Source organism: Nylanderia fulva, unplaced genomic scaffold (genome assembly GCF_048542155.1).
Source record: "Nylanderia fulva isolate GAGA-0341 unplaced genomic scaffold, ASM4854215v1 Scaffold10, whole genome shotgun sequence".
In the NCBI taxonomy this organism is placed as follows: Eukaryota; Metazoa; Arthropoda; class Insecta; order Hymenoptera; family Formicidae; genus Nylanderia; species Nylanderia fulva.
In genome coordinates, this window is record NW_028189193.1 from 1,264,615 (window position 1) to 1,284,888 (window position 20,274).

The 20,274-nt window shown below is 29.6% G+C and overlaps 1 protein-coding gene across 5 annotated transcripts in view; it reads right to left on the reverse strand.

Moving 5' to 3' along the window:
• Adcy2 (adenylate cyclase type 2 Ac76E) overlaps positions 1-20,274 on the reverse strand; it is a 40,754-nt gene that overhangs the window by 4,657 nt on the left and 15,823 nt on the right. For 4 of the 5 annotated variants that reach the window (XM_029319462.2, XM_029319463.2, XM_029319460.2 and 1 more), the window contains exons 3-11: positions 15,764-15,930; positions 14,440-14,775; positions 13,903-14,097; positions 12,325-12,431; positions 11,394-11,505; positions 4,106-4,233; positions 2,461-2,619; positions 1,648-1,780; positions 309-379 (exon numbers count right to left, since the gene is read on the reverse strand). In XM_029319462.2, the coding sequence (XP_029175295.1) occupies positions 309-379; positions 1,648-1,780; positions 2,461-2,619; positions 4,106-4,233; positions 11,394-11,505; positions 12,325-12,431; positions 13,903-14,097; positions 14,440-14,775; positions 15,764-15,930 (1,408 nt within the window). The remainder of the gene's footprint in view (positions 1-308; positions 380-1,647; positions 1,781-2,460; positions 2,620-4,105; positions 4,234-11,393; positions 11,506-12,324; positions 12,432-13,902; positions 14,098-14,439; positions 14,776-15,763; positions 15,931-20,274) is intronic. The other variant, XM_029319464.2, reaches the window with a different exon arrangement.

The following is a 20,274-nucleotide window of genomic DNA, read 5'->3' on the forward strand; positions in this document are numbered from 1 at the left end:
TAAAATTTTAAATAATATTATTCATTCTTTATAAATATACAAAATATATATTATTTAATAGTAATTTAATTTGCGATATTCAAATAATATCGGTAAAATATTTTGTTCAAGAATGATATGTGTATATTATAAATAAACAAATATTGAAAATATTGCAGTTTTTCGTTTGTGTTCTATATGTCAATCATACAGCCAAATATCAACAAAGTTTTTACTCTTACAACATCGTCCTTTATAATGTTGATATTTTTTGCATGAACTATAGTTTTAATTAGAATCAAATTGAGATTTTGTAGAACAAAATATACCTGGAAGGTATTGGTCCAGGTCCGTGTATGCGATTTCCACCGTTTTCCATTCCATTTTCCTCTCGGTTTTTCTATAGAGAGCAAGAATATAAACACAAATTTGCATCTTCTTTGTACTAGGAAATAATATGTTATGTTTTATTCGCATTTAAAGCGCAAGTGCGTTAAAAAATATAAATAATATATGTATATACTATATTATTTTAAAAAATTTTTTAAATAATATTAAATCTTTATTTCCATATAAAATCATTTATCGGATATATATCTTGTTAAAAGTTATTTTATTGCAAAAATATGACGAGTGAATTTCAAATAACAGAAATGAATCATTGTGTTATCAAATACGGCTTTGCATTTAAAAATAATATAAATATGAATAATGCGTTCTGCAATAAAATTGCAATTATCATAAAAAAATTTTTAAAGACGTAGGGAAAATTGAAATCTATCTTTAAAACTCTAGTTTAGCCAGAAGAATGGAATATCCTCAGATAAGATTCGAATACCGGAAAAGACATGAATAAATTCGCGGATAGACTTAGCAAGCTTTAAACAAGTTTTTAACGAGCTCACGCCGGGATATTTATCGAGGCGATAAACGGAGTATTATGATCCAAACTTCATTCATATAAAGAGATAAGATGCGGGCAATTTACTTGAATTTTCCGCTTCACGAGTAAACTTTGCCGTCACTTTATGATGGATTATTCGCCGGTGTTCGCGGAGATTTTCTATTCTTTCTTAGAAAGAAAATTATCCGAAAATCGTCCATTCGTTCAACGAGGTAATTCTTGCGGATATTTTCTTCATACGTAATTCGATCAAGAAATAAATGGCATTATTTTTCGAAAGTTTATAGAAATAAAAACTTTCTGTTGAAATTTTATGAGAATTATTTAATATTGTTATTTATACATATATAAAATTCAAAGACCGATTTAAATCGCATATAATTTTTGCAATAATTTTACATGGCAAGATAAAAAATGCACGATATCTTAAATTAATATTTATTTCTAATTATTGCCATCTATTCGACGCGAAAAGCATTTGCTATCTTACAATTTAAATTATAGTGCTACTGCTGCAGTATAAATCGCCTGTAATTCAATTTCCGCCTTCAATGTCATTAATTAGTTCGCACAGACGAGGATAAAGTACGTACTGCTATAATAAAATGAGGATAGATCGTGTATACGTTCGGCAATGCCGTTTTCAGTAAATTAAAAAATTAAGCGCAACAAAATGAAAAAAAGACGTTTCTAATTATAAATTAAGAAACAGAAAGAATTAAGGTACTAGAAAACGCATTTCTAGCTATGATAAATTCTCTTACCTTGGGTGGCACGATAAGAAAAGTTTCTATTTTGTGTTGAGCGAGATAACTTTCCCGAGATCCTCCATTACCTGATTCGACCTCAAATCGATCGCCCAGTTGTAATAAAGTAGCTTTCGTTATATGCACTCTCCTAAAGATTGAAAATAACTGCTTTTAGTATAATATGCAGATAATAATTACTTCTTAATATATTTATACACGCTAATCAATCATCATCTTGTGAAAAAAAACGTTGACCACGTTGATCTTTGATGTACGACGCATCAAAAAATTGTATACTCTCATCTAATCATTATTTTGATATATTGTATAATAAAATATTATATATAATATTATATTCTTTTTTAGTATAAATTTTAATTTTGTATGTTACGCTTGTTCTGTAAATATATAATTTGTATGGTATAAGTTTATGTATATGAACTTTAATTTTAATTTTTGTATTTAATTTGTAATTTTAGACTTGAAAAGGATCTAAACCAAATGTCGAAACGTAGTCTGGTTATAATTTTTATGAATTGTTAATTAACAAAAAGCATTGAAGCCAGTTGGGTCGTTATAATAATTTTTTAATAATAAAATATATTTTTAATGTGCAATTTCGGTGTTTCGTGCAACTCTAGCAAAAAGAATAAAACATAGAAGAAAAGCCTCACAAAGCTCATAAGCTTCGTTTTCAAAATTGTTTAAGAAAAATGTCCCTAATATCAATTTTAAGTGCTCCGCTTTAGCTATAAATTTTATCGAAGTGCCGCACAGGTGAGGAATAATAACGGGTCGAGAAATGCACGATAGCATAAATCGTCTTACCCAGGCAGACCGCCGCTCTCCATGTGATTAGCCAGGGTCACGTCGTCGCTCCAGACGTCGAATTGCCATTTCCGCAGCCCGAGAACTCCGCACAGCACGTTCCCCGTGTGAATCCCTATCCTCATGTCGACGTTGAAACCGGTGGCCTCGCGTACAAATCTACGTGCGAAGAGATATAATTCGCGAATATATACCACTTCGTCCTGCACTTACGCGACCACTTATTGCTCACTTCTCCCAGTAAATTCGACGATTGCCCGAACACGTGTTTTCTTTATTTACTACGTGACTCGCGTTCCGAAATAATAATCAAAAAATAAAAATACAAGTTTCCAGGGTCTTTCCAATTCTGCGTTTCAAATCTAATTATTACGTTTAAATATTTACAATTGTGATTCTTGATAAAAAATGATGGATTTAACATGAGAATTAGCTAAATGACTTTTTAATTAAGTTTAAAAACTGTAGCAAGATTAGCTGTCTGTCGTTAATTAATTATTGATTTTGAAGAAATTTTTTAATTGCATGTCGCGATAAGTACATCTGGCGAAAAATACATATATTGATTTTTAATTATTATGAATATGTACTTAGTAAAATTATTGTATGTTTATATTAACTATATGTATATTATTAATGATATACTCCGAGATTTAAAAATATTATAATCTAAAGAATTTCTGATTTGTTGCACTCTAAAACTTGTTATTAAAATTTAATTAGATATATCAAATATATCAAATAGCACGAATTTAAAAAATATAAGAACTCTGAAGAATGAATAAGCTATTAAAATTATGAAGAAATAATAAAAAGACAGAAAAAGAAAAGGAGAGACAGAAGGTGAAAGCAGCGGTTTGCTTTGCTCTATTCCATAATTAATGCGTAACTAAGCGACATTATATCAATCATATAATCGGAACTGAGCGTGCTAAATTATCGCAATTTCGATTTGCGAACAACGCCATCGGCAAGCCACAAGTGTATAATTAATAAAACGCAATATGCGATCAACTATAGAGATGTAGAGCATTGAGATATCAACTATTATTGACAAGGAGTACAAATAGTTATAATTGTGTAATAATAACCGCATAAACCGACATAACGTACCTTCTATTACTTAATGCTTTCCTACGAAAGTAATTTATGATATCAGAAAATTATTCCGAATCTTGAGAATAAATATTATGTATATTAAAAAATTTAATTGTTTTATTACTATGTTTTCAATAATAAAATTAAATATTTTTTATAAATTTGTACATAAATTTGTCAAAGAATAATTAAGTAATTATAATTAAGAAATCTATTTTTTCTTTCTTAAATTTTTTTTCTAATTTAATGATTACTTGAAAATTGAAGATATAAGAGAAAATTGAAAATACAAGAGAAATGTGGAAAAAGAAAGACGCCACATCAATGTAACATCGTAACATTCCATGTGAAAAATTTCATAGGAAAAATTTTGTAATTTCTTCTACAAAAATGTAACATACTACTGCAATTATTTTCCATGTTTTTTTACATTATTCAGCTTCGAGCAACAATTTAAAAAAAAATTAACAGGGAAAAGTGTACGTAACGAGCTGTCGCTCGTTAGTAACGTGCTTTAATTCTCTGCTGTATTTTATTTTACTCTCACCTGATAGCATCAATCATTTGCAGTCCCATGTTCACGCAATTGTAAGCATGATTTGGACGGGAAACCGGAAGTCCGGAGACACAGTAATAACAGTCGCCTAAAATCTTGATTCTCATGCACTGATTGTCCTAAAAATCATTAATTAATTTATCACACAATATGTCCTAAAAATTATATAAAAATTTAATTCGCATTTAAATGATTACCAACGGTGAACAAATTAAAGCAGAGACAAATCAAAGAAAAATAATATATTGTTTAAATTTAATAATTTTTTAATAATTGTCGGAATAATCTGTGTTTGCATTCTTTTATCAGATGCGTATAAAATTTTTACATTCTGTTCAATACAAAAGTTTTATTGTATATTGCAAGATACAACAATAATAATATATATTCCTCATAAATACTCATGTTCTAGTAATTCTTATCGTTAGCTAACAACAGCAAAATGCGAACAAAATAAAAGCCATAAGTTTTTATATTCCCATTATAGAATCAGAGACTTAAAGATAATTTTTGAAAATAATATTTATTTATATAATTTGTTCATTTATATATAAATGTTTCGAAATAATTGATAAATTCTCTTCTACATAATATTAATGATTTTTATGAATTTCAATATCTGTTTAATTAGCATTTCACTGTCAATTTAATTAACGTTTTGTACAATAATTTCTATTATAGTGCTCTAATGAATTTCTTGATTCTACCGCAAAATCCGTGTTTCGTTACAAAAATGTTCATTTTCAGTGTAAAAGCTATTCATTACGAGAACGCGATGGTGATTATAGAACTTGTTAATTAATTGTCTCTTTGAGAGAGTCTACTCCTCCAGAGGAGATCAGTCGTTCTCTTTTCTTTAGGTAGACTCCGGAGTATCCCTGCGGCAATTTGCTTGCGTAGATAGGTAAATACAATCGCAAAAGGCGGAAAATGAACAGAAGTATTCCCGATGAAACTATGATAGCCTCGCGTATATAAATTCCATCCATATAAATGGAATAAAGTTTTCCCATCTGCGGTATTGCTGTTCGGCTTGTCGCGAAATGAATATCCCGAACACAATCGAGTTCCGAACTGCAAAAAGTTGGGAGCCCATCCGTTCGGAAAAAGCTCTACATAATATATGTTACGCCTCGTATTGAGGCAAAATAGCCTCGCAGGATTCAGAATATCGAGAATAAAGTTTGGAATTTTTACGCTCGACTTACTATTTATCTTGAATCTGACCTGATCTAGACCGGTAGTTAAACTATGATTCGATCTAATTCGAACCTATCAAATCCACGAGTTCGATCGAAAAAGAGTCCTGTGTCCATCATATAAGATGGCGTTAAAGATAAAAATTCAGGAAAAGATTTTTAGTTTAAATCTAATATATGTATTTAAATATACGCGAAATGATTGTTTGGATTTATTCAAAGATGTAAAAATAAACAAAGCTTATCTTACAATATTTTGTTGAAGTTTATAATTTTTTATAATAGATATTAATATATAATATGGAATTAAAATATGAAACCGTAAGGAAGAGTTTTCAAAGATTTTTCGTTTCTAAATTGTGTGTGTAATCGATTTAAAGCTTAAGAAATTTTTGCCAAAGATTATTATCTTTCTCTTACATTTTCCACCCCATTGTATGATTCACCTATATATTTACGCGCACGTGACTTCTTTCTATTCCTATCTATTCTTCCTCCTCTTCTTATTTAATTTGATTTTATCAACCATGAAATTCAATGAAATGTTATCGAACGAAAAATCGAAATTCTATTTCTTATTGTTGCTACATTGAAAAAAGCGCAAAAAAATGTAAATTAGCTTTTAGATATCTTCCATCTCTGATTTCCTTCATCGTGTTTTATTATTATAATCTAATGTTGTGTAAACTATGAATACAGTAAATATTTGGCATTTTATAGTCAATATTTAATGATATAATTATAACCGACAATACTATTTCAATTCTATGTTAAAGATAATTACCCTGTTTTTTTAGTGGGATTTGATTATTTATTTGGAACAATGTTTAAAATATGTATAGACTTATATAATTGTGAAACTTTCATTTACTTTCGCGAAATGTATGTTGCGAATAAATTTTCTTTTTTTTTTCACAAAAATATATTTGCAATAAAAATGTTTGTGTATAATTGCTTTTATATTTGATTTCACAAGGATTAAATTTTTAGAATGGTAATTTCAAATTTTGATAATAACATCTTTCTACTATTATTATTAATTCGTTTGATCCAGTATTTCATATAATTCAATAAAAATTGACATATGTTATTTCAATGTAAATATTTTAATTAAACGCGAGTAAATTTTTTTTATTCTAATATAAATCGTGAAATATACAAAAATTAAAAATTAAACATTAATTTTGAAAAGCAGTTTCCTTTTTATTAATTTTGTTTCTAGATTTATTTACAGATTATTTTTTGCATTTATTTTATTGAATAAATAATTAATAAAATAGCAATATTTTAGCACATGATTTTATTCGAAAATTCGACTGATTTTTGAACAAAGTTATCCCGTAATTTCTACATCGTGAAACACTTTATTGCTTACGGATTGCGATTTATGGCCGAAAGTCGGCAATTACATAGTATTACACGCCGATTCAAGAAACAAGAAGTTACGAGCTACAGAAGATTACGTCGTACGTATTCGGGTCTGAAATCAGCATCGATAAATTCCAGTTTAGCTGGCAAGACGTAAGGAAATTGAATTCGGAAAATTTCGTCATGGTTTTCCGCCGATCGAAAAATTATGGAAATAACCACCGTCTTTTCGAGGACAGCCGTGACTAATACAGCGCAAACGTGTAGTGGGATTCTCTAAGATGCGGAATTTATCCACAGCATAATTCCGTCATCGATCCGCATGCCTTCGCCACATTTTTATCGTTATTACGATGACCATCTGGAAGTCTGTTCTTTACCCTCTCGCAGTCATAATAAACAATTATACGCGGATTTGTTGATATTTCGCGAAGATATTCGCGATCGCACACTTCCTGCAATATACTGGATGAATTTAATCTCCTCTCAAATATGTTGAAAAACTTTAATATTTTATAATTGGAAATTGTAACGATTGATAAAGATTTGAAACGCGTGAAAAACTCGACGACAGATCTTTATAGAACATTGAAAATTAATTTTTATTTTTGGCTTTTATAGAGTGTAGTAAAGTACAATAGAGTCTACCTTTGGCAAGAAGCCAAATTTTTTATTGCTCTCGAATAGCAATGTAAAATTTTTAAATCGCGTTTAAATTTTTCTATTACCATTCTAAAAATAATTTTACTATCAGACTTTGAAATATAAAAAATTTTTATTACTTTGAGTTTAGTTAGAGCTTGTATCAAAATTAACTTTGCTTTTTACGTGTTCTTTCTCTCTCTCTCCTAACATGCGATTTATCCTTGTTTATACACGGAGAGAATTTTCTCTTAGAGTTTACTCCGAAAATTATGTAATCGTGGGACAATATGGTATTGGAAGAATTTTATGAGTTTCTGTTATTAATATTTACCACAATAAAAAATTTTAATATGGTAAATTTACACTATGTATATAGTAAAATTAATTGAGCATATTTTATATCTTATTGTGATAGATATTAATATTTTTATAAAAAATATTAATATGTACATAATACATTTTTTATATATATAGTAAAATTAATTGAACATATTTTATATCTTCTTGTGATAGATATTAATATTTTTATTATGGTAAATATGAACCAGAGAAGCTCTTATAAAATTCTGCCATGATTCTATCATGATTTTCAGGGTAAATTTTAAGAGAAAATCTGATCGAAACTGCACAATGTAAAGGCGGCAAATCGCAAAAATATACAATAGTTATTCGGGACAATCAAACCGCACGTGTTGGTCAGTCGTTCTTTTTGCCCGGTCAGCTCGAAACGACATTCGTATAAGCTCGGAAATGTAGGAAAGACGATCTGCGGAACGACACACGCTGGACCAGATTGGAGCTTGGATTTATGCCGAGCCCGGGTGTGACGTCGTAAGTCCTTCCGGCTGCCATAAAAGCAAGTTATGCGATCCCGTAAAGAGCCGGAGGCCTTGGGCGTACACAATGTTGGCCTCAGAGTGCGCGAGATTTAGCAAGTTCCTAGCCCGGCTATAGAACGTTTCTCGTTTCGCTAGCTAGGCTCCGAGCTTTAAGGGAGGAGCTCTCGAACCTCCGGCCAAACGTTCGGCTTTATAAATAACAATTACGAAAAATTGGATGATCGATAACGCGACTAATAACGACAATGTTGCGGTCATGGAAGAGTATTGAAAAATAAATGAAAACTCGAGCTTTAAAAATTCGCTCGTCCGCGGATGCAATCCCCATTCAGCACCGGAAATGCGTGTTGTGTATTTGTTCATCAATATTAGTTCCGATACAAGTTATGTGTATGCGTTCGCAGTTATGACTTGATTGCAAATAGGTTTGAAAATTCGCGAATGGAAAAAAACGCGATGAAAATTAATAAATAAAAAAACAAATTAATAACCAAGGGAGATGTAGGTAATAAATTATAGAAATGATTATTAAATATATTAATTCTTCAAATGATCTGTACTGTTTACACGAAATTAAATACTTATTTTCGTAAAAGTGCTTTTCCAAAAAGGGAAAGTTGCAGTTTCGTTAAGAGTGCAAAGATATTTTATTTATTTCTAGAACAAGAGGTGTTAATTCTCTTTTTCTTAAGGTGCTAATAAAGCGTTGCTTTCTCGAGAACTTGAGAATATTGTTTACTATCACGTTTCATTGTCATTTCAAAAGCAATTTTCCGTGCTAATGTAGCATGACGTGAAAGTCCATGCTTTCTCTTTTCCAAGAAAAAGAATGCAAGTAACATCCGATTATCAAAGAGAAATACGCAATACTATATATTCTGTCTCCTCTCATAGCTTTATTAAGCTGCAAGTTTATTAGTCTAAGCTCCTGCCTCTTTGCGGTTTGCGGAAAATCCAAAGAATGGCATGAAATATATATTTCTCCAACATTTTTATTGGATTCAAATTATCCTATTAAAATGCGGAACTTCTCTTTCGTGCATAGTTAATTTTTTATGCATGGCGCTAATTAAGTTTTACATGTTAATAAACCGCCGTTTTTCATCGAAGCTAGAAAACATGTATATTACGTGATATTATGAAAATTTTATCCTCAATTTTTATTGTTATTAACTAAATTTTGTTTGCCGTTACATTTATTACACTCTACACATTCAATGTTCAAGTAGATAAAGTTTTTACGAAACGAAGTCAATATCATAGTTTAGAAAAAAGAAGATGGAAGATAGTCGTTAGCGAGAAATAAATTGTACATTATTTTTGCAAACAAGAATCAGCAGAGATATATGAAAGAAACTTTTCATCTTTATCGCTCTATCACGGTTTAATTGAACGACATTCAATATTTATTAAAAAAGTGCAACCTTCGTCACGGTATATATTATACTCTATCTCGTTTATTATCTTTTTAACAAAATAATCTATCATTTTTGCAGAATCATTACAAACAAAATCCATTACGAATATTTCTTTCGATTTTCCATTCTATTCCATTTCTCTCCATTTCCATATATTATTTTATATTATATTATATGAAATATATATACGTACTTTCTTCAGCGTGTATTTTTACAAAAATATAACGCAATATACAATTCGTTAGGAATTCGAATTATTTGCATAGTAATAAAAAATAGAAGGCGGCACTTTATTTGAATATATTTTACTTTGAATACGTTTTACAATTGGTTGGCCATTTGTTATTCAACGAGAGAACTACAATTTGTATGCATCGAACAAAACTTTTTCAATAATTCAAAAATCTCAAATGAAATTGAAGTTAATCTTTTAATTTTCATTTTCTCAATGAAATTAAAACTGTAAAAGCATTATGAAACATACATATTTATGGCTTAAAACTTTAGGAAGATATAAGAAATTATGAATTAAAATTAATTACATAACAAAATATGTGAGGAAGCAAAGAATTATGAAAAAATAAAAATAAATTTTAATTAAATAGAATTTATAAGTAATCACTTTTTAAATATAAAAAAGTATTATGTATGCTCTTGTGAATTATAATGTGTGCAACTTACAAGCCCGAGATAAATGCAATTTTTAACGTATTAAAGCAAATAAACGCATTTAATCAAATGGCACTACAACGCATTATGGTGAAATTTATATTGGTATTATTATTAGTATTTTTTATTATGCATAAATAAAACAAAAAAGAAACAAATAATTACTGCATTTGTATGTATATATATATTTGTTTATATATTTTATGTTTTTTTGATGAAGATTTATTTATGTCGAGTCGTGAATCGAGAAATTTATTTAGTCAAGAGGAATTCTGTTTTAAAGCCGTGTTGACAGATTGACGGAAGAATTCAATTTGTCTGCATTGCTGAAAAATGTTCTGTGTGAATCGTTAAACGAGGGTAAACACGTAAAATTAAAATCATAAAAATATTCTGTAAATAAAGCTTATAAATACCGGACAATTTTTTTAAATTGTAGTATTTAAGGTAATAAATCTCTTTCTGAATCACAAAAAATTTTCAAAGATTATTACACACACGAGTAAAAGATTTTTCCTCTAACTAAAATTAAAAAATTTCTCCCAAAATACAAGAAATTTTATTACGTTAAAGCTATATTAAAATCAAATGTTTGTGCATTTTCGAGAAATAATATATTTATTAAATTTTATTAAATTCAAAACGTTTGAATATTATTTTCGTATACAAATTAAAAGTACACACTTTCTATGTCTTTCTTTGCATAAGTTATAGACGATCATATATCGTGCCTGTTGGTGAAGAAGGTAAAAAAGGTTTCATATTTTATTTACTCTGTGCACTAATGGATTCCTACTTAATCTTAAGTTAATAGATGACGATATTGGCGATAATATATCCCACAAAAAATCTGGTTGCAAGGAAGTGTGGTTTTCTCTCCCTTTATCGATCCGATTGATTATCGGGAGAGAGAAGGCGTAAAATAATACGAACAATTCTAGGCGCGTACTAATGAAAATGGAGAAGTGTATGATGAGAATATGTGTATATTGAATGACATTTTTTGTATGCATTTTTGTTTATATGAAATAATTTTTCTATGCACTTAGAAAGGTGTTTTATTAAATTAAAAAATTGAGCTTAAACTAAAAATTTGATTAAAAATAAAATAATTTAATTTAGATTTAGTTTCTGTTCTTACCTGTGCTATTTGATCAAACCTGCCAAAGAGCTCGTTGAGGGTTTTCACAAGATCGGAAGCTGAGAGCTGCTCCGATAAGGGTGTAAAGTTGACGATGTCCGCATAAAGAATACTACGCAACATAGACATTTTGTTTTTTAAAATTACATCTCTTGTATTTTATAAAGTTGTTTAGAATATAAAAAATATTTAAAAATTTTATAATCAAAGATTTTAAAATAATTAATTTTTACATAAAATTTCTCTCAAAAAAATATTTTACAGAAACGAATAAAATTTGATATCTTCAACTTCGTATATTTTATATTACCTCACTCTTAAGAGCATCTAAAAAATATATCTTAAAGCAAAAAGGGAGCATATTGAGAAAAAATTGCCTTTGATGAACCATTTGATGTTTAAAGCGCGCATGAATTAAATCGGATGCTGCACAATCGCGTACGTGATTTAAATTCAGATATCACTGGATCGAGGCATAAAAGCAGAACGATCAAAAGCGACATGTGCTGCGTGCGTTTAATTCGATGCAATCGATATCCTTATTATCTTCGACCTACATAATTGTTGAGAGAACTAAATACGCGTTTATTAAAAACTGATTAAATTATTTCTGTTCTTGACCTTGCGACTTTATACATTATTTTTAACATTACTTTTTTCATTGCACATCGATTTCAACAGATATTTGTATAAATGAAAAATTCTCGTAGTAAAAATATCAAGAAATAATTAAAATTTAAATGTTAATTTTTTATGTCGATTCTACAGAATCAAAATTGTAGTATGATTTATACATATATTCGAATATTGATTTATTTCGAATTTGTAAAGAAAAAAATAACATTTTCGGATTATGTCAATTAAAAAATCATGATATAGAAATCCGTTTTATTACAATCAAAGAAATGAAGTATAAATTTTAATGACGTACCTGACATTATTATGTCGCTGTACATACATCTCTTGAAAGGTGGTTTGCTTATGCTTATTAGCTTCCTGACAAGCATCCGCCATTTTTAGCATTATACTCCTTTTTACCTGCGATAAAATATTATGTATTAATATAGATTTTTTCAATAAAAAACATTTATACAAATATTGTAATTTTCTATAAAGATATGTCGTTGCGTAAAAGCTTTGCAATAATTAGATTGACCAGCCATCATATTTGAATATTTATGTATCTCTGATGTTTATATATTTCTTTTTATTTCTGATGTGCTGAAGTGAAAATTTGTGCATTATTCAATCCCGCATCGACAGAACATTATGTACGTCCATAGTTTACGATTTTCATTCAAAGTCGTAAATTATTCATGTCACACGTAAATATCGTTATACCGTATAACGACGATTGCATTCGAAAATAATTGGAATCTGAATTACAATCGATTTCAATAAACAAATCCGCTTCGCATGGCAAGTACTATTAAAAGTAATCGATATCTCAATCGGATTTTCTTTATATGTATATAATAAGTGTCGCACACAAGTAAAGAAATATATGTAATTAAAAAATATTGAATATTTATCAAAAATATTAATATAGAATAATCTCTTTATTTAATTATTTTTCAACATTTGTCTAAAAAGATTTGGTAAATAAATCGTAGATATATTTATATACGTAGAGTCGTTAGAAATCTGTCTGTGTAAATTGCCTTGTAAAATTATGTATTGTAGCAATTTGGTCTTTAACAAAGATCGTGTGTGTCTAAAATTCGTGTGTGAAATTCGGCGTTGCTGCCACGAAAAGGATTGAGTATTTGCGTAAATGGGAACCGTTTACACGCTTGTCGAGTTCTAACGATGGATTCCATCAGCGCATCCTGAAACTATCCTTGATGTATGTATATTATGTAACGTTATATACTCTCGAGCCCTTTTGCGCACGGATGAATGTATCTTCCCGGAGATGTAATTAACACGAAGACGAGGAAGACCTTTCGACTGATTGCTCTTCCGCGCGTCCCATAAATAACTGACATTAAATTTTCGTTATAAAACATACATATCCTCTCCGTCTTTCGTTTCAAATGAGATTCTTCGCCAATCGGAATCTAATTCCGTACAGAGACAACTTTTACATCGATCTTTAGTTACTTCTGCACAAGAACTTTTCGTGAAAGTTGATTTGCATGCAGCCGGATATCTTTATTAAATCGATCTATACATCATAAGATGAAGACAATCGTGTTTTACAATTTTAACTTTTCTTCTTCTTCTATTAGAGAAACTACTTAATTGCTTCTAGCGCGAGATGCAAATTTCATCTCTAGCATGACCGTTAATTTATTCTTGTGATTAAATACACAGTCAAAAGCCGAATATATATGGTAAAAGTGAAAATTTCATTAAACGTTAATCGATTAATGATCGCAATAAAAAGTTATGTATATTTCTCCACGCACAGCGAAAAATTAATCTTGTGATTCTGTAATGAATCATAATCCAGGTTTTAATTGGATTCACGCAGAATAATTTCGTGCGATACATTTTTATAGCTCACCTCTGCTGCGATGTAAGCAGGAATAACGCTCAGCAATAATTGTTCCTGCTGTTCCCTCTCGCATTCTAATTTGATTCGCGACTCAATCACCGTCTTTGTGCCTGAGAAAGTTTTTCGATGAGCCGACGCTGTCAGGATCCTATAATACATACCTGCGAGGATAGCAGCCAGGAGAAACACGATTTCCACGAGGATCTGTCACAAGAACGTTTCTCCAAAATGCTTGATTTTTATGCATCGATTAAAGCATATACTTGAAATCTTTTATTTTTAATCAATTCCAGAATATATATTAATAAATATATTTTATAATATTTACTGCAGCATTTAAAGATTTTACTTTATATACTAATTTTCGCGATATTGATATGGCTAATAATATCACTTTCGTAATTAAAGCATTTTAATTAACTAAAGCGGATTTTAATAAATCCTTTATATTAATTTCCTTTTGTAATTATTTATTCTATACGCAATATATAATAGTGATTGATTTAAAAATAAAAGAGATTGTACCGAAATCTCCGCTATATTTACCTGAATTATATTATAATAGCTCGAGAGATCTTCAAAGATAAATCTTCCCAAAACATGCGTGAGAGCCAGGATACAGCCGATGATGAGCGGTACATGCCACCTCATTTTAGGCAGAATGGCGATTATTGACAGGATGCAGGCGAACAAGGGCAGAACGCCTCTTAATATTAGAATTCCTAGACCAAGTATGATGGAGGATGTTAAACCTATTAAAATCCTCGACCGTTTGGAGGTCATGGTAGAGGATAATTGCGTGACCACTAAAAGTGTCAACGATACGATGAGCATGGTCGTCAATGTTGATACAGGTACAAGATCGATCACTTGCAACAGCTTCTGAAAAATATTTTCGAAGCGCGAAATCAATTTTCCATGATTATATAACTTCGATATATTCACTTCGAGATGTTTCATCAACTTATTCCCGCAAAGTCTCCCTTGTCAGGACTTACTTATATTTACAATTCAAAGTTTTTATTCAACTTTATGTTTTCCGGAGTCTCAATAAATTTGCCTCGTCGACGATTTCACTTGTATGATATATTTCTTTATGTCAAAAAAAAAAAAAAATGTTAGAGAAACTTTTTCGATTTTGAGCGGATAAATCACGTTATTAATTTTCTTGTACGTTTTTTTGTGAATCGCTAATCCAAAAGGATCAACGTTGCTGCTTTCTGGATCCAATTTTAATGTAGTGTCTTGTATATGCTTGGTTCGAAAAGCTTCGTATCACTGATATCAATATTAATTTCTCGGGCTAACAAACGCCCTGCAGTCAATCTTAGAATACATCTTGTTAACTAATTCGCAAATAATACGTATACAGTACCGAGAAGAACCTTGTGGACCTGTATCGATCCTTATAAAGGAGAACGCTAGAGATGGAGTTTTAATTGAAATTTAATTACGGCTTCGATCTCGTCATCTTGTAATTTCTACTCTTGAAAGATAATGATGTAAAGATATATAATTTAGAATAATTTGAACATCTTGCTTTGTGTGTGCACGAGCATTGATTTTTGAAAATAATAATTAATTATAAAATATTGTAGTAAGACGAGATAGTTAGCTAAAAGTATGACATAAATATTTTATATTTTCTTTGATTAATAAATTAAAGTCGAAACATATAGAAATTACATGAAGATTAAGTTCTATTCTTTTTTATTTTAGAGTTGTTTCAAAAGAAGAAAAAAATAATATATATAAAAATATAAAAATAATTAATAATAAAATCATTATTAAAAATAATTAATAAATAGTTAAAAAATAAATATATGTTTTCTAATTTTTGATAATTAGCATAGAGAGGAATAGTACTTACAACGTAATCAGTAATGCATAGAGCACCTAGAGCGACTAGTGAAGCAATTGCGGCGACACAAAGTGTCCCTGTGTAAAGAGACGCCGTCAATTTTCCCTCGTATTTGTCGCGAAGTTCCTGAAGTTCCTTAACGCCAGCATCGTCGCTCGTAGTGTCGCCGAGACTCTCTGAAAAAAAAAAAATCCAGTCTCTATGTTAACTTTGTTGCATTCATGTATTGCGTACGTGAAAGAAACGTGTATGAAAAGGAATGCGTGGGATATGGAAAAAAATTCCAGAAATTCAGAGAACACGTTATATATATATTTAATAGTTATCACAAAGGGATATTTCTCGAATACTCATGCCAAGAAGACAACTAAAAGATACATGTTTAACTTTAAATTTTACGTAATGTTATATTTGTCATATCGCGAGATAATAAATATAAATAATTTTTATATTTAATTTAAATAAATTTAAATATTAATTACAGAGACTTTTCATTTTTTATGGAATAAATCTAAACGTATATATCTATTTTCATTAAATATACATGTCTCTTTTCAGTAGTAGTACAATTATAATAGTGTATTGTGTGCAATAATAAATTCATCAAGAGGAATATTGTATGTGTGTATACTGCACAAAAATCTCAATTAATATTTACATTCTTAGTAGGTTAGAGATATGCTTGCTTACAACATACATATGTGAGGCAATAAAGTGTCTGACATCGTGTTTCAGACGTAATCCAACAGGGAATTACTGACTTGATATATCTGACTTCTGTTTTGGAAAGGCTTTCATATTACGCTTAGTCTTGTAATTAAACGCTGTATAAAGTTATATAACGTTGCATTGAGAACTTCAATCATAGTCAGGCTTAATTATTTAATCTATGTACATACAAGCCAAATTTGTCTTAGTTATGATATATTGTAGTCATATTTGTACGATTGGCCTCTCAATTATTATTCGAGCATTTCTGATGATATTACTATTATATACATAAGTACAATAATATTTAATTAATTATGGAGTAATGAAATTTAGGGTGCATATCTTGACATTGCAATTTGTATGCACTATATTATGCGCGCACATATAACGGATTAAATGTATATATATATATATATATATATATATATATATATATATATATATTATACATATATAATATACTGTATTATATCATATTGCATATTTGTGTTTTTAATATTCCAAATTACAAAGAAGGATTGTAATCAACATATTTTAAATTAAATAATAATTTTCATATGTGTATAAAAAATTCATTTTTTCGCAATTTTTGTTAAAGGTCGTTAAGGTTCTTGCAGCGAAAAATTACAAAAGTTATTGCATGCGCTTTAACAACCAAAGCTTTTTCGTCGTACCGACGATGATGACATCCATAAAGGTTAATTGGCAGCCGTTTAAAAGACGAGTGGAGAGAGTAAAGATTAAGATCGATATGTAGCGTAGAAAAGTAGAGTGGGCACAAACTTAATTAAACTGATTAATAATTTATATTCTCATTCTTTAATTACAACTAGATGGAAGAGATAAAGATTAAGTTTGAGGATCATAAATGAAGATGGAACACAATTCTTAAGATTACGTGGAAATGTAACGTAAAACCTCATTCGATCTCCGACTAAAGTGCAATGAAATATAAGTTAAATACATTAGTAAATAATATATTAGTTAAATAAATCTTTATAAAACGATATAATTTTATAAAGATAATTTATATAATTTTATTTAACTTTCATATAATTTTATAATTTTATTTTTATTATTATATATATTTTTGAATATTTTAGTGAAAGAGGGAGATATAATATATACTGCCTTCGACTTTGCACTAAAACTCTAAATATATTAACTTTAAGACTAATTTTAAATAGTATATTTATTGGATTGTAAAATAGTAATAAGATTTCATTTATAGTATTTATAACATTTTATGTCCGAACAGATAAAATATGCAATGGACATTGCATTCCGCACGATAAGTACGTGTCGAGTTATATAAGAGCAAACTGAATATTTCTCTCGCATTTCTTACTTCTCTTGCAAAACGTTTCTCCTTCGTTTCACTATCTTCATAAAGAATCTAATATTTTTATCATGCGTTACATTCTCTCCTCGGTAGATTTTATTCTACTTCGGCTTAGGATAAAAAGAGGATTGATTAAGCCACTGCGTCGGATCGTTTCCAAGTTCGTGACTCTCGAAGCTTCAATATGGTAATGTTCTATCGATAATTCTTCACGATAGAAACCCGATACGTGAACGATATGCGTGAGAAGAGGATATTTCGAGAATGTCAACTATCTGGCGAACTTGTCTAGAAAATCGACTAGTGCAATTGGCAAAGGATCATTGCGATGTGCCAGAATTTATGTTTTTGTAGCATATATTTTTATTACAATATTTCGAATTTCATAGAGTATGTATTTTGGAAAATTTTCAAATTTTATCTACAAATTATATATATAAATATCAGTTATATACACATAAATATTCGTATAAAAATATATTTATAGATATATTTATTTTAAATTTATGTATTTGTATTATTTTCTCTCTTTCCTTCTTTCTAATTTTTTTCAGTTATTTTAATTTTTTAAACAGAAATTTTATAATAACTACTTAATTTTAACGCGATTATTAAGCGCAACAAGATATCCGTTTATTAAAAAAATGCACAAATTTCATAAACTTTCGAACAGATTACAATGTAATCTAAACTGGTTTTTATTATACAATAATCGTTTCTTTCAATTATCACGAACGGCATAATCCATTTTCGTTTATTACATTTTTACAATATTACATATGACATTTTTCTAAATATATAAAAATAAAAGTTAAATGAATAAAAAGGCGTAGCCTTGTATCACGTGGCCATTCTGCTGTGCATTAACTTAATTGATCGAAATTGTCGTCGCTGGCAGCTCTAAACGAATCAAGCTAATCCGCTAATGAAACAAGTCGCGTTCAGACACGCGATCCGAGCTAATAGTTCGAATAAGTCAAGGGCAACGATGTCGGTGATTCTAATTAGCTATCACTCTTTCGCGTCTCTATAGGCTGTAATACACAAAAGTGTGCAATTAAGCACCTTGTTAAATGGATCATCACGTTCGGAATTATATCGATCGAAATTATTCCGCTCAGGCTCGCCCAACTGCTGCATATGTACCATACACTGCCTCTGTAATCCGCAACTGTAAATCATGATAATATTACGTGACAAGTAACGCAATATTACATAGCCGATATTGCGATGTAATGATCAATTAAATGAAATAACATGTATATATAGTATAGATAATAAATAGAAGAAAACGAAGTGGAGAAGATAAAATAAAGTATATTATTGCACATATATAATTATAACAAAGGTGCTCCGTTTTTCCTTTTTTTTACCACTTCTTTTTACATCTCTAAATTTTTGTGAAATATTATATAGTATCTTTATCACACGCCATATAAGAGAAAATAAATTATAAATCTGATTAAAGGATATACACATTTTATTCATGCGTTATGTTGTGCAAGTACTGTTATTTTCTATTCCATTTACGCAATTGTTCTTCGCGAAATGAGAACTGTGCGACACTTCATTAAAGTACGTTTTAATTGGGCGTTCATGTTTCTCTCTTTCTTTTTTCATTATATCTGATCGTGAAATGTGATGATATGACAAACCGCTGTTTGAATGAAATGGTTGGTTCGAGAATAGTTTGCTCTTTCTCTACATTCGTAACTTTGAATACCTTCTGCTCATTAGATGTATATAAATTATGCCTGAGTGAAAAAATCACGAGGATACTTTACACACAATAGTAAATTACAATATTTCCCCAATATATGCAATGCATACATTTTTACATTAATAATGTATGTCTAATAAACAGATTTTGAAGCGCATTTATATCGACAGATAGGAAGAAGATCGCGATTCGCTAGCATTTTAATTAATGTCGTTCAAGTTCATTATTGTACTATTAATATCATCTCAAGAAAACTCAGATCAATTCGGTCCAATTAGCGCGTTGTTCGCGAAGCAGATTGTATCATTATATAAAGCAGACACACGTTCCATCGTCGGTCCAACTGTGTTAATTACGAACTTCGACTTCCGGGTTTCACGATCGTGCCGATTCAGCAATTATCGAACTCCGCACCCTGTGTGCCAGCTTTGCGTTTTCGCGCTTTTCACTCAATTTTCTGCACCGCAGTGAGCAAATTTAATGAAGGCGTAACATCGATGTGCGATATGCGTATGCACACGCGGGTTACAAAATATGCGGTAGAGTCAGTCACTTCTTCGTTTTTATCGATTTAATCTCTCGATAATAACTACAACTTTATCGTATTACTTAATATTTAAAAAAAAAAAACAATTTTTTTTCTTTTTTATTACCTCTCCCTCTCCGATGTTTATATACACAAGATCTTCTTTTTTAAAGAAATTATTGAATTAAGTATTTCTTTTCGTTATTTGAAATATTATTAAC